General features: G+C 42.6%; 1 protein-coding gene across 4 annotated transcripts in view; it reads right to left on the reverse strand.

Moving 5' to 3' along the window:
* The window catches only part of PDE1B (phosphodiesterase 1B), a 307,280-nt gene that overhangs the window by 275,920 nt on the left and 14,428 nt on the right, over positions 1 to 16,932 (reverse strand). For 2 of the 4 annotated variants that reach the window (XM_083169525.1, XM_083169526.1), the window contains exon 2: positions 8,600 to 8,708. In XM_083169525.1, coding sequence (XP_083025651.1) covers positions 8,600 to 8,708 — 109 coding nt within the window. Of the gene's footprint in view, positions 1 to 8,599; positions 8,709 to 9,062; positions 9,317 to 16,932 lie in introns of those variants that run through there. The other 2 variants (XM_083169528.1, XM_083169527.1) reach the window with 2 other exon arrangements.

A 16,932-nucleotide genomic window follows, 5' to 3' on the forward strand; every position in this document is an offset into this window, starting at 1 on the left:
CCTGGAGGGCATATACTATAGTGTGGCATAATATGAACCTGTGGGCACTGTAATGTGCCACTAAGTGCAGGCAATATAGTGTGGCATAATATGAACCTGGGGGCACTGTAATTTGGCACTAAGTGCAGGCACTATAGTGTGGCATAATATGAACCTGGGGGCACTGTAATTTGGCACTAAGTGCAGGCACTATAGTGTGGCATAATATGAACCCGGGGGCACTGTAATTTGGCACAATATGAACTCTGGGCATTGTAATGTGGCATACCTTGGGGACACTGTATGTCATAATGTGAATTGGGGGGGTACCATATTTTATAATATGTCAAGGAACAATACAAAGTGACATAATGTGAACTAGGGAACGACTATGGTTCATAAAATAAACTAGGGCATTGGCGTAACAAGGAGGGGGGTGCGGAAGCGTCCCGGTCCAACATATCACCCGCCAAGGGGTAACACCAAAGTGGCAGCTCCTGCTCAGTGACAGGAGCCGGGTGCTGCACTATAATGTTATGTGCAGCACCTGGCTCCTGGGGCAACCCACATCTCCCAAAAAAAATGAATGTGTAGCCACGCCTCCTTTAAAGTAACAACAGCTCTGTCCCTCAAAGCCATATCCTCATCCTACAAAGCCGTGTCTCCGTCCCACTAATCTATACTCCCTTTAATAGCAATCTATACTCCCTTTAATAGCAGCCGTGTGTCCAAGCAGTAAGTGGCGCTACTGAACTAGCGCCCATAAAGTGCTCCCTACCCCCCTGTACTTGATAGCTGAACCCAGTACTATTTTTCTGGTAAAATAGGTCCAGGAACTCCAGGACTGGGGGTGGAAGAGAGAGAGAGAGAGAGAGAGAGAGAGAGAGAGAGAGAGAGAGAGAGAGAGAGAGAGAGAGAGAGAGAGATATTGTACTTAGAAACAAAGGCAATGATAGCTAAGTACATTTTGGCCAAGAACAGGTTCAGGAACCCAGTTCCTGATGATGTCATATTTAATTAGAGGTTCAGGAACGGAGTTCCTGCTGAAAAATAGCACTGGCTGAACCTATTAATATATATTTGAGTAGAAGGTTGTATTTAGCTTGTATCACCTGCTCAGTTGGCCATGTACAGTTTACCCGTATGACTAAATTACTACAGTATACCCTTACTACTCTATTACTATGGTATACCCTTACTACTGTTTTACTATGGTATACCCTTACTACTCTATTACTATGGTATACCCTTACTACTGTTTTACTATGGTATACCCTTACTACTATATTACTATGGTTTACCCTTACTACTATATTACTACAGTATACCCTTACTGCTATATTACTGCAATATACCTTTGCTACTATATTACTACAGTATACCCTTACTGCTATATTACTATGGTATACCCTTACTACTATATTACTACAGTATACCCTTACTACTATATTACTACAGTATACCCTTACTACTATATTACTATGGTATAACCATACTGCTATATTACTACAGTATACCCTTACTACTATATTACTACAGTATACCCTTACTACTGTATTACTATGGTATACCCTTACTACTATATTACTATGGTATACCCTTACTATTATATTACTATGGTATACCTTTACTACTATATTAGTATGGTATACCCTTACTACTATATTACTACAGTATACACTTACTGCTATATTACTGCAATATACCTTTGCTACTATGGGGGAAATTTACTAAAGGAAATGTGTAAAAAATAGGTGTAAAAATAGGTGTATTTGTATCCAGAAATACACTTATTTTTGACATTTACTATCCCGAAAATACGGCAATTCGTATTGATGTGCTATCAATACGAATTGCCGTATTTTCGGGATAGTAATGTCAAAAATAAGTGTATTTCTGGATACAAATACACCTATTTTTACACCTATTTTTTACAAATTTCCCTTAGTAAATTTCCCCCTATATTACTACAGTATACCCTTACTCCTATATTACTATGGTATACCCTTATTACTATATTACTACGGTATACCCTTACTACTATATTACTACAGTATACCCTTACTACTATATTACTATGGTATAACCGTACTGCTATATTACTACAGTATACCCTTACTACTATATTACTACAGTATACCCTTACTACTATATTACTATGGTATACCGTTACTACTATATTACTATGGTATACCCTTACTACTATATTACTACGGTATACCCTTACTACTATAGTACTACAGTATACCCTTACTGCTATATTACTATGGTATACCCTTACTACTATATTACTATGGTATGCCCTTACTACTATATTACTATGGTATACCTTTACTACTATATTACTATGGTATACCCTTACTACTATATTACTACAGTATACCCTTACTACTATATTACTATGGTATAACCGTACTGCTATATTACTACAGTATACCCTTACTACTATATTACTACAGTATACCCTTACTACTATATTACTATGGTATACCCTTACTGCTATATTACTACGGTATACCCTTACTACTATATTACTACAGTATACCCCTACTACTATATTACTATGGTATAACCGTACTGCTATTTTACTACAGTATACCCTTACTACTATATTACTATGGTATAACCGTACTGCTATATTACTACAGTATACCCTTACTACTATATTACTATGGTATAACCGTACTGCTATATTACTACAGTATACCCTTACTACTATATTACTATGGTATACCCTTACTACTATATTACTACAGTATACCCTTACTACTATATTACTATGGTATAACCGTACTGCTATATTACTACAGTATACCCTTACTACTATATTACTACAGTATACCCTTACTACTATATTACTATGGTATACCCTTACTACTATATTTCTACAGTATACCCTTACTACTATATTACTATGGTATAACCGTACTGCTATATTACTACAGTATACCCCTACTACTATATTACTATGGTATAACCGTACTGCTATATTACTACAGTATACCCTTACTACTATATTACTATGGTATACCCTTACTACTATATTACTACAGTATACCCTTACTACTATATTACTATGGTATACCCTTACTACTATATTACTACAGTATACCCTTACTACTATATTACTACAGTATACCCTTACTACTATATTACTATGGTATACCCTTACTACTATATTACTATGGTATACCCTTACTACCAGTGGTGTAAGTTCGTTCCAGTTGCCCGGAGGCAAAATATATATTGGCACCCCCCCCCCCACCCTTTTAAATGACTAATTCAAACTTCCAGGGAGAGGAGAGGTGCCCCCATGGGTGCAGGAGTCCGGCGGCAGATTATTACTACAATATACTCTTACTATTATTAACAAAGAGCAACATGTTCCTTTAATTTATTCATACAAGTTCTGTTCCTAAATTGAGAATTTTTGTTTTTTTCCTGGTTTCCTAATATTCCTGGGGTCTTATTTGCCCGTAGTGAAAATGAGTTTCATCTCCAATTAGAAGTTATTACATTGTCTTTAACAAACATCCCATATCTTTGGAAACCAAAGAATACCCCTGCGATGAAGCACTTTAATGGCATGTTTTATTCATACTAAGCTTAGCAGTAAAAACAGCTTATAGTTTTAGGCGAGCCCAGATTACACACTAGGCTCAGCAGGTGTGTGCCTCAGGCCATGGATGCTTAAGGACACCTTTTAATCTGAAAAATGAATATATCATTCCATTTATCTTTCTGTCAGCAAAGAAAATGTAGCTAGCATTAGCAAATAAAATGTTATCAATTTAAGGAATGACATTACTGGAATGGATGACCAGATGACACAGCGAGGTCTATTTATCAAGTGGTGATAACATTTTTCTGTCTTTTTTTAGCAGATAAAGAGGCTGTCATCACTTTGTGCAACCTACGTAACCGGTCACCACAGAGATCAAAGATTTCTCATGCAGCCCATGTATAGTCATCATGTATTAGTCCCTATAGTCCAGACTTGCCTACTTTTAAAGTCTCCTCTCCGCGCGAAGAATGGAGAGGAGACAATTAGCAGCACTTTAGTGGAGCTGGGCCTGATGTAGACGTCATCAAGCCCTGCCCCAGTACGGCAGATCCCCTGATTTTACAGGTCTTTGAGGAGGCACCGAGACTAAAACAACCTGATTTGCGTTATTAGCCCCGCCCCCGAAAAGCCTCGAATCACGGTAATTAAATGGCGCGGCCAGGGGGAATACAGGGGGGGTGTGCCCACCTTTCTGCAGGGCAGGGAGGGGGACTCGACTTTCAGGAGTCTCCCGCCCATTCAGGGAGGGTAGGCAACCCTGCTATAGTCTCTTATGGTTACTGTAGTGTATCCAAAAACGTTATCATTATTCACTTACTGTAGGACCCCATTTACTGTATCAATGAAGAATAATAAGAGTGGAATATTTCATTTAGTATCACTGATACAAATGAAAATGCAACTGGTATTCAGCACTACTTACCTCTCCGGTGCGGGCCAGCAATGTCTCCACAGCATTAGCTCAGTTGCTGGCATTGATGTGCTTCAATGCCATGCGCATTCGTGACATCCACTCAGTGCATGCGCAATGCCGAGATGGCTTAAATGATACCAGTTGGGTCCCCATCTACTGAGGTTGAGAGTGGTACATTGGCAAAAAGTGTAAAAATACGTTTACTGCTGTTTTATAATCCTGAAAGTAGGACATAACGCCTCTAGTGAGTACTATGTTTCCTGGATAAACGGGGACCTTTGTTTCTGCAGACACACAGCATCATCTGAGGATGTAGGAATCACTCCCTCCTAAAGTAAAGGCCCCCATACACTATGTGATTTTGGGACGATTTCATCCGATTTCGGCACTTTGTGCCGATAATCGGGTGAAATCGGCCCAAAATCACAGGTGTGTTATATCTGATCCGATCCGATGCGCGGTCCCGTGCGCATCGGACCGAATCAGGGAGGTTGGACGGTCTGCACATAAGATCACGTCCGACCTCCTTGTATGCATATGCCTGCCCACCTGACAGGCATATGCATGCAGACACCGGGGGAGCAGCGGGTCCCTGAGAGCTTAGCTTGCGGCGCCGGCGAGTGCTGACCTGGCCGGGCGGTGATGATCATAGATATCAGCAGCGCTGCGGGAGTCGGGACGGGACGCGCAGTGGCGGGTATTCAATTTTAAAATACCTGTCAAATGACTGTCCGTTCTCAGCCAATCAGAGAACGCCCAGTCACTTTCGGCGCCTATGCCCACTGCTGCCCCTGTCAACCTCTTCCGGTAACCAGCTGTTTATCCCTGTCACAATCTGCCTCCCCCTTCCTCTCCCTGTCACCCACAGCCATGTTGCATATTGTGAACTAGTGGATGGGGTGGAGGAGGGGGGCCCAAATTATATTATTGCACCTGGGCTCACCACCCACAAGTTCCGCCACTGTATGACATGTAACTAGATTGTGTACAAACAGGATAATGCATTTGATACTAACAAACTCCAGCTACTTCCCTTCCCTTCCTCTGCGCTGCTACACACTTGCATCTTCAGGTGCATCCTGCTGAGTATAATATGCTCATAAATGCATTCAGGAATAAAAAAAAAGAATAAAAGAGCAAGAAATCAATAAGTTGTACTGAAATTAAGTGGGTGGCCTTGATGCGAACGTAGGGAGTAATTAAATTAAGTTTTACTAACATGAGCATTGTAGTTAGCCATCAATATGTACAAAATGTTTGAATGAATGAATGAATATTAATTCAGAATGGTGGAGAAAATCTTTGTATGTACAGCAAACAAATAGATACATCTACAAAAGGAATGTACTCCACATTTCTGAGTTTATAAATGACCCCTATTGTTATACTTATGCTAGATCAGTGACAGGCAACAGCTGGCTCGGCAAGACTTCACCTGCGTATGTCCCCGCTCTGACTTATTCTCTTATGTCTAAAAAGCAGAGTATAAGACTGGAACTGTCTTCGCCATCACCTGGCCTTCCCTGCACAACTTAGTAATGTCATACAATACATGCTATCAGAGGAGGAGGTGTTGTCTGTCCCATGCTTTCTCCCTCCTTCCTCCGCAGACAATCAATTGAAAGTAAGCACTTTTTAGGAAGACCTTGTATTGAATATAAAATGATCATTTAAATAGTGACTAAATAAGTACATTACTAAGCAGTGTGTGGTCATTGGTCTTTGCTAATGGGATCACATGGGGAGGGGCCTGAGTGCTATGGGTATGTATTGGAATTCCGATAGGGGGGCGAGCGCATTTAAGCCCCTTGCAGGTTTGTTGCGCTCGCTATGTTGAGGGCTTGGTGGCGAGCTGTGCTTGCCACCTATACTATTATGTCGTGGATCGCCACAAGGGAAAATAGCCTGTGTAAGTAAGGCTCCTGAGTCATCCGGCACCCAGTGTTGGGTATGATATAACTCATAACCCTCTGACAGTCGAGACTCCGATGGTTGTTTCTCAGATTTTGGAATCCCCATGCTATGCAGGGGTAAATTTGTTATTTAATAACATACAGAGAAGCATGTGAGGTATTTTGTGATAAGGGGAGGTCTGAATAGTGTGGGGACCAGAGAGCACGTGGGTGCAGTTTATAGCAAGTGGGAGAGCTAAATCTCTCTTTGCTGATAAACAAAACGGACTGATATACTGTAGCAATACTAGAGAGAAACATTGCCTTACTGCAGCACCAGTGGCCCCTGGATACACACCTGCAAATCTGGGCTTGACTAGATCTTGGATGTTAGTTACAGACAATTAAATACTGTATATAATAATTGATGATGGCACTTTTCTTCCTAGGATTACATAAGACCCCAAGAACAGGAAAGGGGTAGGGGTGCCAATCCTTTAGTAATTAAACTATCTGGATTTTTTAGGCTATGTGACTTGAATCTGGGTAAGAAACAAAAAGAATCCACATAGACACAGAAGCTGTATAATTAACTAAAGGGAAAATGTTGATATCCTGGCTAGTAAAAGTAATGAGGGTATTACAGTATGTACAGGGCCAATTGTGATAGCAATTTATGCTAAACACAATCCATAGTACTACACCATGTATACCAGTGGGGCCATATAATAATGGTAAAAAAAAAAAAAATAGATGTAACATGTAACGTACCTTGGTCAGTTTTGGAATACGTGGTAACAGAGGTGATGAGGCACATTTCATGACAGGTGGGGGACAGAATGTTATGTGCTGGCATTTTGTGGGAAGTTGCAGGTATGAATGGAATGTGGGTGTCTGAGGACATATTGGGGCATTTTGTGGAAAGTGGTGTTGTGGGGACATTTTTAAAGGAAGTGGGAAGTTTTAGTAACTTACAGAGGGTCTTAAGGGCATTGTGGAAATCATTGATTTGGTGTTCATCTGGAACTCAGTTATTTTATTTGTGGTATATTTAAAAAATTAATTCCTTTTACAGACTTACCATACCAATAGTATTAAATGTAATACCGGACGTGTCTTTCTTTATAAATGTTATTGCCCATTTTTGTTCTTTTGAATTTTGTTAGTAACAACAGGATGTATCTCGTATACTATAAAGTCAGTCTTTTGTATTTTTTACATTTTCTAAAAGGAAGATTGCTACTTTAGTTTGTCAACTGTTCCCACACATGGCCAAACGTATAAGATGAAATCATATTCTATTTTCTGGAAAACACATCATAGGGATATCTTAACATACACAACAACATGGGATATTCTACCGAAAGTTAGAAGTCATCATTTTAAAATAGAAAAAACAAACAGATAAAACCTAAACCGTTATTGGCTTGATTATTCGGCAAGAGCACTGATGTTGGCTCCTGCACGTCACAACTGGGCACAATTCAAATAGAAGCAACTATGTTCTTCCCGCTAGTAAGTGCAGCAATTGCTGTAGAACCAAACTCTATTTGTGTTGCAGCCCAAAATGTCTACGCACAATAAACAGAGAGTCCGGGTCACAGGGGGTACTTATGCGGCCTTTGTGGGTGTTTCTGCGCTGTCACAATGGCAGTCGCCCCTTAATTTAATTAATCTACTTAAATAAAATTATTTATAAAACCTAAAATTCAATATTTTACACAATATACTTGTTTAAGTGACCTCCTTAAATGAAACAGCATCTTATCAATCCATGATCTATACAAATTAGCATAACAATGTTACAAATCTGCAAATGCTAAGCAATTCCGTATATTATTTACAACAGCGTTTGACATAAGATGTGCATAGAGCAAAGGATGAAATTGCCAAATCTTATCTACTAAAGTGGGGTACAGATATAGCTTAAGGTGTTATTCTGAATCTTATTCCGGAGGTTGCCATGGTAATGTTAGCATTTGTGCCCTGCCATTGCAGATTCCACTTATCTTTCAAATGCATGGAAAAATAATTCCGCTCAGTGCAGCACACTGCTGTAACATCACGGGTGAGTACACCCTTGTATGTGTCTCGTTAAATCATTTTTGTTATGTGATGGTTTATTCAGAATGGTTTTGTTTTGAAGGCAAGGTGGAAAACACAGCTTCTCGACAAAGATGGGATTCCTAAGGGTGGTCTGCGCATGTTGGGAGGGGAAGTCCCTTAACCCTTCTTATGCTAGTTACTCACAGAGCCCGCAGTTTGACCCACATCTTCTTGCTGGGGCCCGACTTCAGCTCGAATGGAGAGGTGCATGCCTCCAGGAGATCTTTGTCGACGCTGGGTGACTCCATCATTCCTGCACAAAAGCAGAAAACATGTCAGTGACATTATTATAAGCCGGTGTTTGACGTTCTACGGTTTGGTGGAAACTTCACAGGGAACCGTAGTGTTAAACAATTCTCCATTTGACAACCTCTTCAGCTGCAGGATGAGGTGATTGATTATATCTGTAATCGTTTACGCAACGTATCTGTTCAATAGAGGCTTCTACACCACTTAGCTGACATTAAACACATCTGACCAATGCACTGACCAAGGGCAAGAGGCTAACCCATGCATTAGGGATGGGGCATACTGTAGTTCCTATAACCATCCCAGTGACAAACAGCGATGCACAGACAGTACCCAAATCACAGACTCTGAGACATACCATAACATGGAAAGCAGGAGGATCAACCTTTAACTACCAGGATTGCTATGAGAGCTGCACCAGCAAGCAAGGGGTTCATGCAAATGATTTCCTCTCACATGTTCTGTGCTCTCCCTTGTGTCCTTCAGGGAAATCAGTCCATTCTCCTTGCGCTGTGATGGATAAATGTGGGCAGCAGGGAGGGGGACTAATAGCAGCGGCGATGGCATGAAGCAGGACGCCAGCCCCTTCTGCAGTGGGATCTGAACGCGTGTAAGTGAACGAGATAGAGTATGTTATACCTCTAATCCACACCAGAACCTCCCCCGGTTACTCTAACAGGTTATCAGAGTCTGCACATACTATTCCCACCTCCCCATAGGGATATATATGTGACCTGTAACTACAGTCCTGCCCCCCCAGAGATGCCACATGTGGCTGTCATGGCAATAAGACATAAACAACAGATTATAAAATGGTCACCATAAACCTGCAATGCACCAAGGGCATACAACTCTGCAAGGAACAGAATGTGTCGTATAATGTGCAAAATGATTATGTCATGTCTAAGTTCTAAACATACACTGTAATAACATGTGTAACCATTGCATCAAATATCTTACAGCATGTAAAAAGGTTCTACTGTGGCTTTTACTGATGATCCACTCACTAAGCATAATACATACATTACACAAACAAGTCACTGACCTGTAGCTGCACTATACAAACAGATATATACATACAGTGCTTGCACAACTTAAAACATTTACTACTGCATATATTATATATATTTTTTTATATATTTTTTCCTACAAATTATATATACTATATATAAATACCGGTACTTGTTTCCTAGCAGGGTGCCCAGATTTCTTACGTACGCAAACGTAGTGAAATCGCATCTCATCGCATCGCATGGTACGTTTTAACCGTGCGATGTGTGCGATGCGATGCGTGCTTACAATTGTAAGCACCTGCACCTAAGCCATTGTTTAGCGTCAACCCCAGTATCCACGCCACCTGAAGTGTGGCAAGCGCAGGGAGCCCCGCAAGGGGCGGCGGAACGCGTCCTCCGACCTTTTCATACCCACACTATCCACGTCGGCGTGGAGTTGATTTTAGATAGTGTGGTGAGTGCAGCGAGCCACCGAGCCCGAAGCATGGCGAGCGCAGCGAACACCGACAGGGGACGCGGATTACTTTACATGTATTCCGCATCCCCTCGCGGGGCACGCTGCGCTCACGATTCGGGCTCGGTGGCTCGCTGTGCTCGCCACGCTATCTAAAATCAACTCCACGCCGATTTCATAATCTGATGTGTGTGTGTGTGTGTGTATGTATGTGTATCTATATATATATATATATATATATATATATATATATATTTATTATATTGGTGAATACAAATTTCTTTTATTACGGTATCAAAATAAAACACGTAACTCTAAAATTATTAAGGGAACACAAATGTAAGGGATATTTTATAATCTTTGAAGACACCAAACCAAAAATATTGGATTAATGACCGTGTTTGTTCCATCATTTTACTCAAGTACACCAAGGGGGTAAGTAGAAACTCCTGTTATTTTAACTTACACTGAAACCGAAATTGTGGAGGAATATGGGTAGTGATCAGTGGGGTATCTATGGTGCAGCAGCCCCTGCAGTGGCTTGGGGGAGCCAACGTCGGCTGGGTGCACTGTGTAATTACCTAACCCAAGCTGCCATTGTGAATGGCCAGATTGCCCCCAATCCAGTGGTGCACCATACCTTCTCTTCCCCTCTGCTGCCAGCGCCTATAGTTTGAACCATGAAGGGTGAGGAGCCAGCCAGTCTGGCTAATCCAGCCTCTTGGGCCTCCTCAATCTCTGATACTGCTGGGCTGACCAGCCCTGGCATGAAAAAGGGAAGTGTTCTGCTGCGGCTGGTGCTGTGCAGGAGACCCGGGGCTGGCAGTGCTGATTAGACAGAATAGCACACTAAGCTATTTGCTTAGTGGGCGCCCTGCTAGGAAACAAGTACCTAAATATAATACATAACCGGGGCACATCTGAATTGCACAGGTTCTATAGCTGGCTAAATTCTATCCTGCATTTCGCCTGGATTTAATCAGTGACAGAACCTGTGTAAATCATAAAGATGTGTTCTACTCCAACATACTTGCTGCAGTTGCGTTAAACATCCCTACTGCCGGTAGACTGGAGCATCTTTACATGCACTTTTTCCCTTAACATGCACCTTAAGGTGCCCATATACAATACAATTGCCAGGTGCGATGAGATGCGCGCTCCCACACACATCCCATCGCACAACTCAAAAAGTATGTGCTGCACATACTTTGTGTACTAGATCTCATCACATTGCATTGCAAAACGTATGCGATGCAATGCGATCTTTTGTACCGTGTATGGGTACCTTTATTCACATTAAATACGTGAATAGGATGCACAAGCAACTTATGCAACATACAGGATACAGTCGCTATCACAAAACAATATAGGCATGTTGCACATCCTTTTAATCAGCAGAGACTGCTTGTGTTTCTTATTCACATATTAGCACTGTTGCCTGCCCGTGTACTGCCAGCTCAATCGCACTAGGCATTTCAAGGTGCATGGCGTATTGAAAAATATATGTATGTATGTATGTACATATATATATATATATATATATATATATATATATATATATATATATATATAATGTCCTCAAATTGTGATAGCAATGTGACTTCCAATAGGTTGCTAAGCAACACCCTGCAAACACTAGTTCAGCCATTTAGGAGCAGGCCATGTTTACACTTTGCATTTATATTCTGCTGTAAAAGTATGCACATGTCCCTGACACAATAATGGAACAATGTAAACCAATCTCAGGTGTGCAATATTTAGGCTATAAGTAACAGTATGGGCATAGAAGGAACACTTATACAGTGACTTTAGAAATCTGCTTCTTTAGCTGTAAGGAACAAAGTGATGTAATTACAAATTAGAAATAGTCACCTGTCAGGCAGGTCACATGTGTATGAAGAATAGTATACCCCTTAACACTGGTAGTTGAAAATATAATCCTAGTTAGTAGTGCAATCCACACTCACTCTGCACAAACATTGACTTTACCAATTTCAGTATTGCCTTCAGCAGTGATAAGAACAAAAGCTTTATACGATATAGTGGACTTCTATGGAAGCTCTCGAGAGGTCACACTTTGAAAAAATAAAGACGCTGTTTTTTTTTTTAAATTACACTATGAGGTTTTGTCTGTGCTTTGAACAAGCGTTGTTTTCAACACCCATGAGGATCATGCCCAAGGCTTACACCGCAGTCCAGAATATCAGTTCTCAAGTCATTAGCGTGGGCATAGCTACAACTTTTCGTAGATGGATAATCTTGTTGCTGCAAACCCACAAATGGAGTGAATGTTCCTTTGCACTAACATACACAGATCACCGGCATTTAACAGGCACACCCCCCCCCCCCCCCCCCCCCCGGGGAAGCTGCCTGTTAAATAAGGGCCCTTATTCTGGTTGACTCGAAAGGCTGCAAATTCTCAGCTTTGCAAGTGTCCCGAAACGTTGCACGCCGAGTGCCGGTCCGTCCACCCCCCTCACACGCCGGGTTCGTGCATGGCCTGTGAATGGATGTTTAACATAAACATCCATTCACAGGCCATGTGGAAACACCCAATACGCTGACACCCCCTGCCCGCAGTCTTGGGTGCATGTGCCTGGTAAACAGTCTGTTCACCGTGGCCGCATGCACCCGGCGAATGCACATGCGCAGAAATGCATATGCGCACAACATCGGTTCCCCGTGCAAACACACTGCAGATGCGAACGGACCAGAATAAGGTCCAAGGTCTGACTTGTCCGATGTATGGGGTCATTTAGGTCGATTTTCCTATCAGTAAAATATAGCACATTCCAATGCTGTGTTGATTTTGAATTTGCCGCCTTGAGAAATGTATACTGGTCCAAAACTTGCACGTAAAATCGATGGTACACATACAACTTCGATGGTGTAGGAAAAGCACAGTCACAAGATCTGTTCATGCGCAGAACGAGTCCTGCATGATTGTTTGAAACCAACCCCCCCCCCATGATTAGCATGTGAATGCAGCAACTGGAAGTGATCTACAAAACGGGTGGTGGTGCTAAGCTCGGGACTTGACACAGACTTTTTGGAATCGCCAGAGATGTTCGCCAGCCGGTATGAGTTAGCTTTGGCCAAGGACTGCAACATCACAGATACTGGCAGGAGCTTATGTTTTCCTACAGATGGCTCCAGCAAAAATTACAATATTAGTGGTAAAATAAATATTGTACACCCTTTTTGCCTGGATTTGTCCATCTAAGAAGGATTTTGCCAGAAGGAGTGAACCAGAATAGGTCCCAGAATCACTCCTAATTTCATCATATTGAGTCTCCCCTAGTCATCCCTCATTTCATCATACACTTCATAAGTGGGATGCAACAAACCTAAAAATGCGGTCAAACCTTTAAAGATGCTATTTCCGGAGGTTTGGCCGCTTACCGTATTTGCACAAGGACCCAGAATGCAATAGATTCCAGGGCTTGGATGCAGTGGACAATACCATGTACAGATCATGCCACGTGCACCTAAAAAACATATTCAAAATTCACCCTTACCTTACACAAAACTGTAATCCATGCTCTCACGCATTGATTATTGCAATAGTCTCCTTACTGGCCTTGCCCAATACAGACTCTCACCACTGCAGTTCGCTGTATGCAAAGTGACTCTGTCAGTCACTTCATTGGTTACCTGTATTCTACAGTATTCAATAAAAAAAATATTTTACTTACACACAAAGCCATAAACCAAACTACACCAACATAAATATCTTCTCTTATCTCAAAATATCTTCCAACCTGACCTCTTCGCTCCTCACAAGATCTGAGTCTCTCATCCACACTCATTACTCGCTCCCATTCCCGATTGCAGGACTTTCTTCGGGCTGCACCCACTTCATGGAATGCCCTCCCAAGCACAATAAGACTCTCCTCCAGTCTCCAAACCTACAAGCGTTCCCTGAAAACTCACCTCTTCGGGCAAGTTTATCAAATTCCAGAACCAGCCACTTAACCTTCATATACCATTCCTATCTAATCACATCCCCCCTGTACAGTCCACACATATCCACTCTCTTTCTTTTTCACATTTTCCATCCTCCTGTCCCCTGGCCAAACTGCAGGGTCACTGTATCATACAGCACACCAGGAACCTTTGCATTCTGGTGGAATTAATGTTATAAACAATATCTATCCTTGTGTATCAATGCCTATTTCCCTATAGATTGTAAGCTTGCGAGCAGGGCCCTCATACTCCAGTCGGGGGAATGGGGGGGGGGGGGTAGAGTTCATTATCCCCTATCCCCCCCCCCTTTAATCCAGCTGTCATTGACCCCAGTTCATATTATGCCGTATAGAACTAGACAGTGTATTATATAGTATGTGTACAACTTACTGACAGGGATGACTGACATTAAGGAGTGCATGGGCACACTCTGGTCCCTGGGGGCCATTCAGACCCTCTCGCCGGGCTACAAATCCAGTCATTTGGGGGCGTGCCGTCAGTGTTTTCTGGGTGTCCCCCAGAAAATCCAAGTGTTCCCTGGCTGATGAGAGGGAGGGACACTGACATCATCAGCTGCCTCCTCCCCAAGGCCTCCGCAGCGCCAAGTGAGTCCTGGCTCACTCAGCGCTGCAAGCAGGGGAAAATAATTAGTGAATAATTTTCTCCCTGTGTACATGACTGTGTACGTGCTCACAGTCGTGCACAGGGGCGGGGCCTTGTGAGGGGAGTGTGCTCTGTCGGGAGGCGGCTACCTGCTAGCTGGGCTCCAAATGCTAGCAGCCCAGCGAACAAGTCTGTATCGGGCCCCCTACGTGTGCATGGCTATAGATATTTTCTTGTTAAATTGTGGCCATACAGGTTTTTTTTTTTTTTTAATCATGGTTCTTGTTGGTAATAAAGAAAGTTGCATATTACCACATAGGGATTTAGGTCCTTATATCTTTACACTGGATCTCTTGTGCATAATATAAATATAATTCAGGAACATCCAGGACACTTTGATTACGCTCGCTCCCATCTTAGTAAATAAACCCCAAAGTCCCTCAATGTTAAACATTTTAATTCCAGGCAATACTGCTTCATGATTGTAGAGATGTTAGGCTGCCCCATTTGGCATATAAGTCACAAACAGGCAGCTTCCTCTCTTGTCTCTTGGGATTAAGGGACTCGAGACAGAAACACATCCAGGGAGAAAAGAAATGGCTCACCAAGGATCATTGCTGAAACGGTACTTGTGTATTATCGCGGCGCCCCTCGCATCGCATACCAAAAGGCATGCGATGGTATGCGATATCGCGCAATGTTGTACAATGTCATACAATTTTAAAATTGTATGACATTGTATACAATGCCATACAATGCGATGCGATTAAAAATTGTATAAGCACCCTAATGGGTGCTTACAATGTTAAATGCACCCCAATGCCACCCCCCACTATAAACGTGAATCTGAAGCATGGCGAGCGCGCGAGGGGCGGCGGTACGCGTCCTCTGACTTTTTCATACCCCACTATCCACATCGGCGTGGAGTTGATTTTATAAAGTGTGGCGAGCGCAACGAGCCACGGAGCCCGAAGCGTGGCGAGCGCAGCGAGCCCCGCAAGTGGACGCGGGGTATGGGTGTGAAGCCCACGAGGGGACGCAGATACCTGTGAAGGTATCCGCGTCCGCTCGCCACGCTTCGGGCTCGGTGGCTCGCTGCGCTCGCCACACTTTATAAAATCAACTCCATGCCGACGTGGATAGTGGGGGTATGAAAAGGTCGTAGGACGCGTACCGCCGCCGCTCGCCACGCTTCGGGTTCACGTTTATAGTGGGGGGGGGGGTGGCGTGGGGGTGCATTTAACATTGTAAGCACCCTTTAGGGTGCTTATACAATTTTTCATCGTATAGGGGCAAAAATCGCGTCGCATCGCATGCCATCAAAACATCGTGCGACCAACATCGGGGGGCGCCATGATAATACACAAGTACCCTGAAACCTTGGAAGGCACCTATTCCTCAGGCAAAACAAAACCATAGAAAATCTTTGACCAATCTGTTTCCCACTTGTATATATGTGCCTTTATCAGAGGTGGGACCAGACAGGTTTTACTTGTTGTAAATAACCAGTAAAGAAATGGGTCCATCTGTACAATCTCCATTTCTTGATTCCCCGATTGGCCACTTAAAGAATACCGCTGTGGTGGAGGTGTCGGATACTCCAACACTGTAATCGGATGACCATTGGCCTCAGTGTAGAATGATTTCTGGAGTGAGAAGCTTCTTGCCATAAAGGGAAGCACAGAAATGTGAAATCTTTTGGTGAGGGAACTCGAGACTATTCAGATCCAGACCTGGTGACAATTGAGCAAGACACGAGTGGAAACTCCGGCCTTGTTAAGTCATGCATGTTTTCTTATCAGCAAAGAATTTTCTACTAGATAAACTCTAAATTTTTAGCTTGTTGCACTTGGACCCACCAGGCAACATTGGCAGGATCAGTCCAATGAACCGTTCCAACATGTCCAGCTCTACCACCTGGGTAGAAGTAAGCTATTAAGGTCACATTCACCTAACTGCAAGGTTGGACAGTTTCCGGGCCAGGATTCAAAGTCCTTTAATCAGTATCATATGCTACAGACAGACTCCGGAAAGAGGACAAAGCGATCAGAGGTGGCTTGGGCCCCCCTTATATATAGCAAGAATCCATATGGCCCATGAACCTATGGTCCCGATTTGAAGGCCTCAACATCATCCTTGACCTGCATTTTGTCAACATTGTCGACATGGACACAGTTTGAAGTGCACCGCGT

This window comes from Crinia signifera, chromosome 2 (genome assembly GCF_055691185.1).
Source record: "Crinia signifera chromosome 2, ASM5569118v1, whole genome shotgun sequence".
Taxonomy (NCBI): domain Eukaryota; kingdom Metazoa; phylum Chordata; class Amphibia; order Anura; family Myobatrachidae; genus Crinia; species Crinia signifera.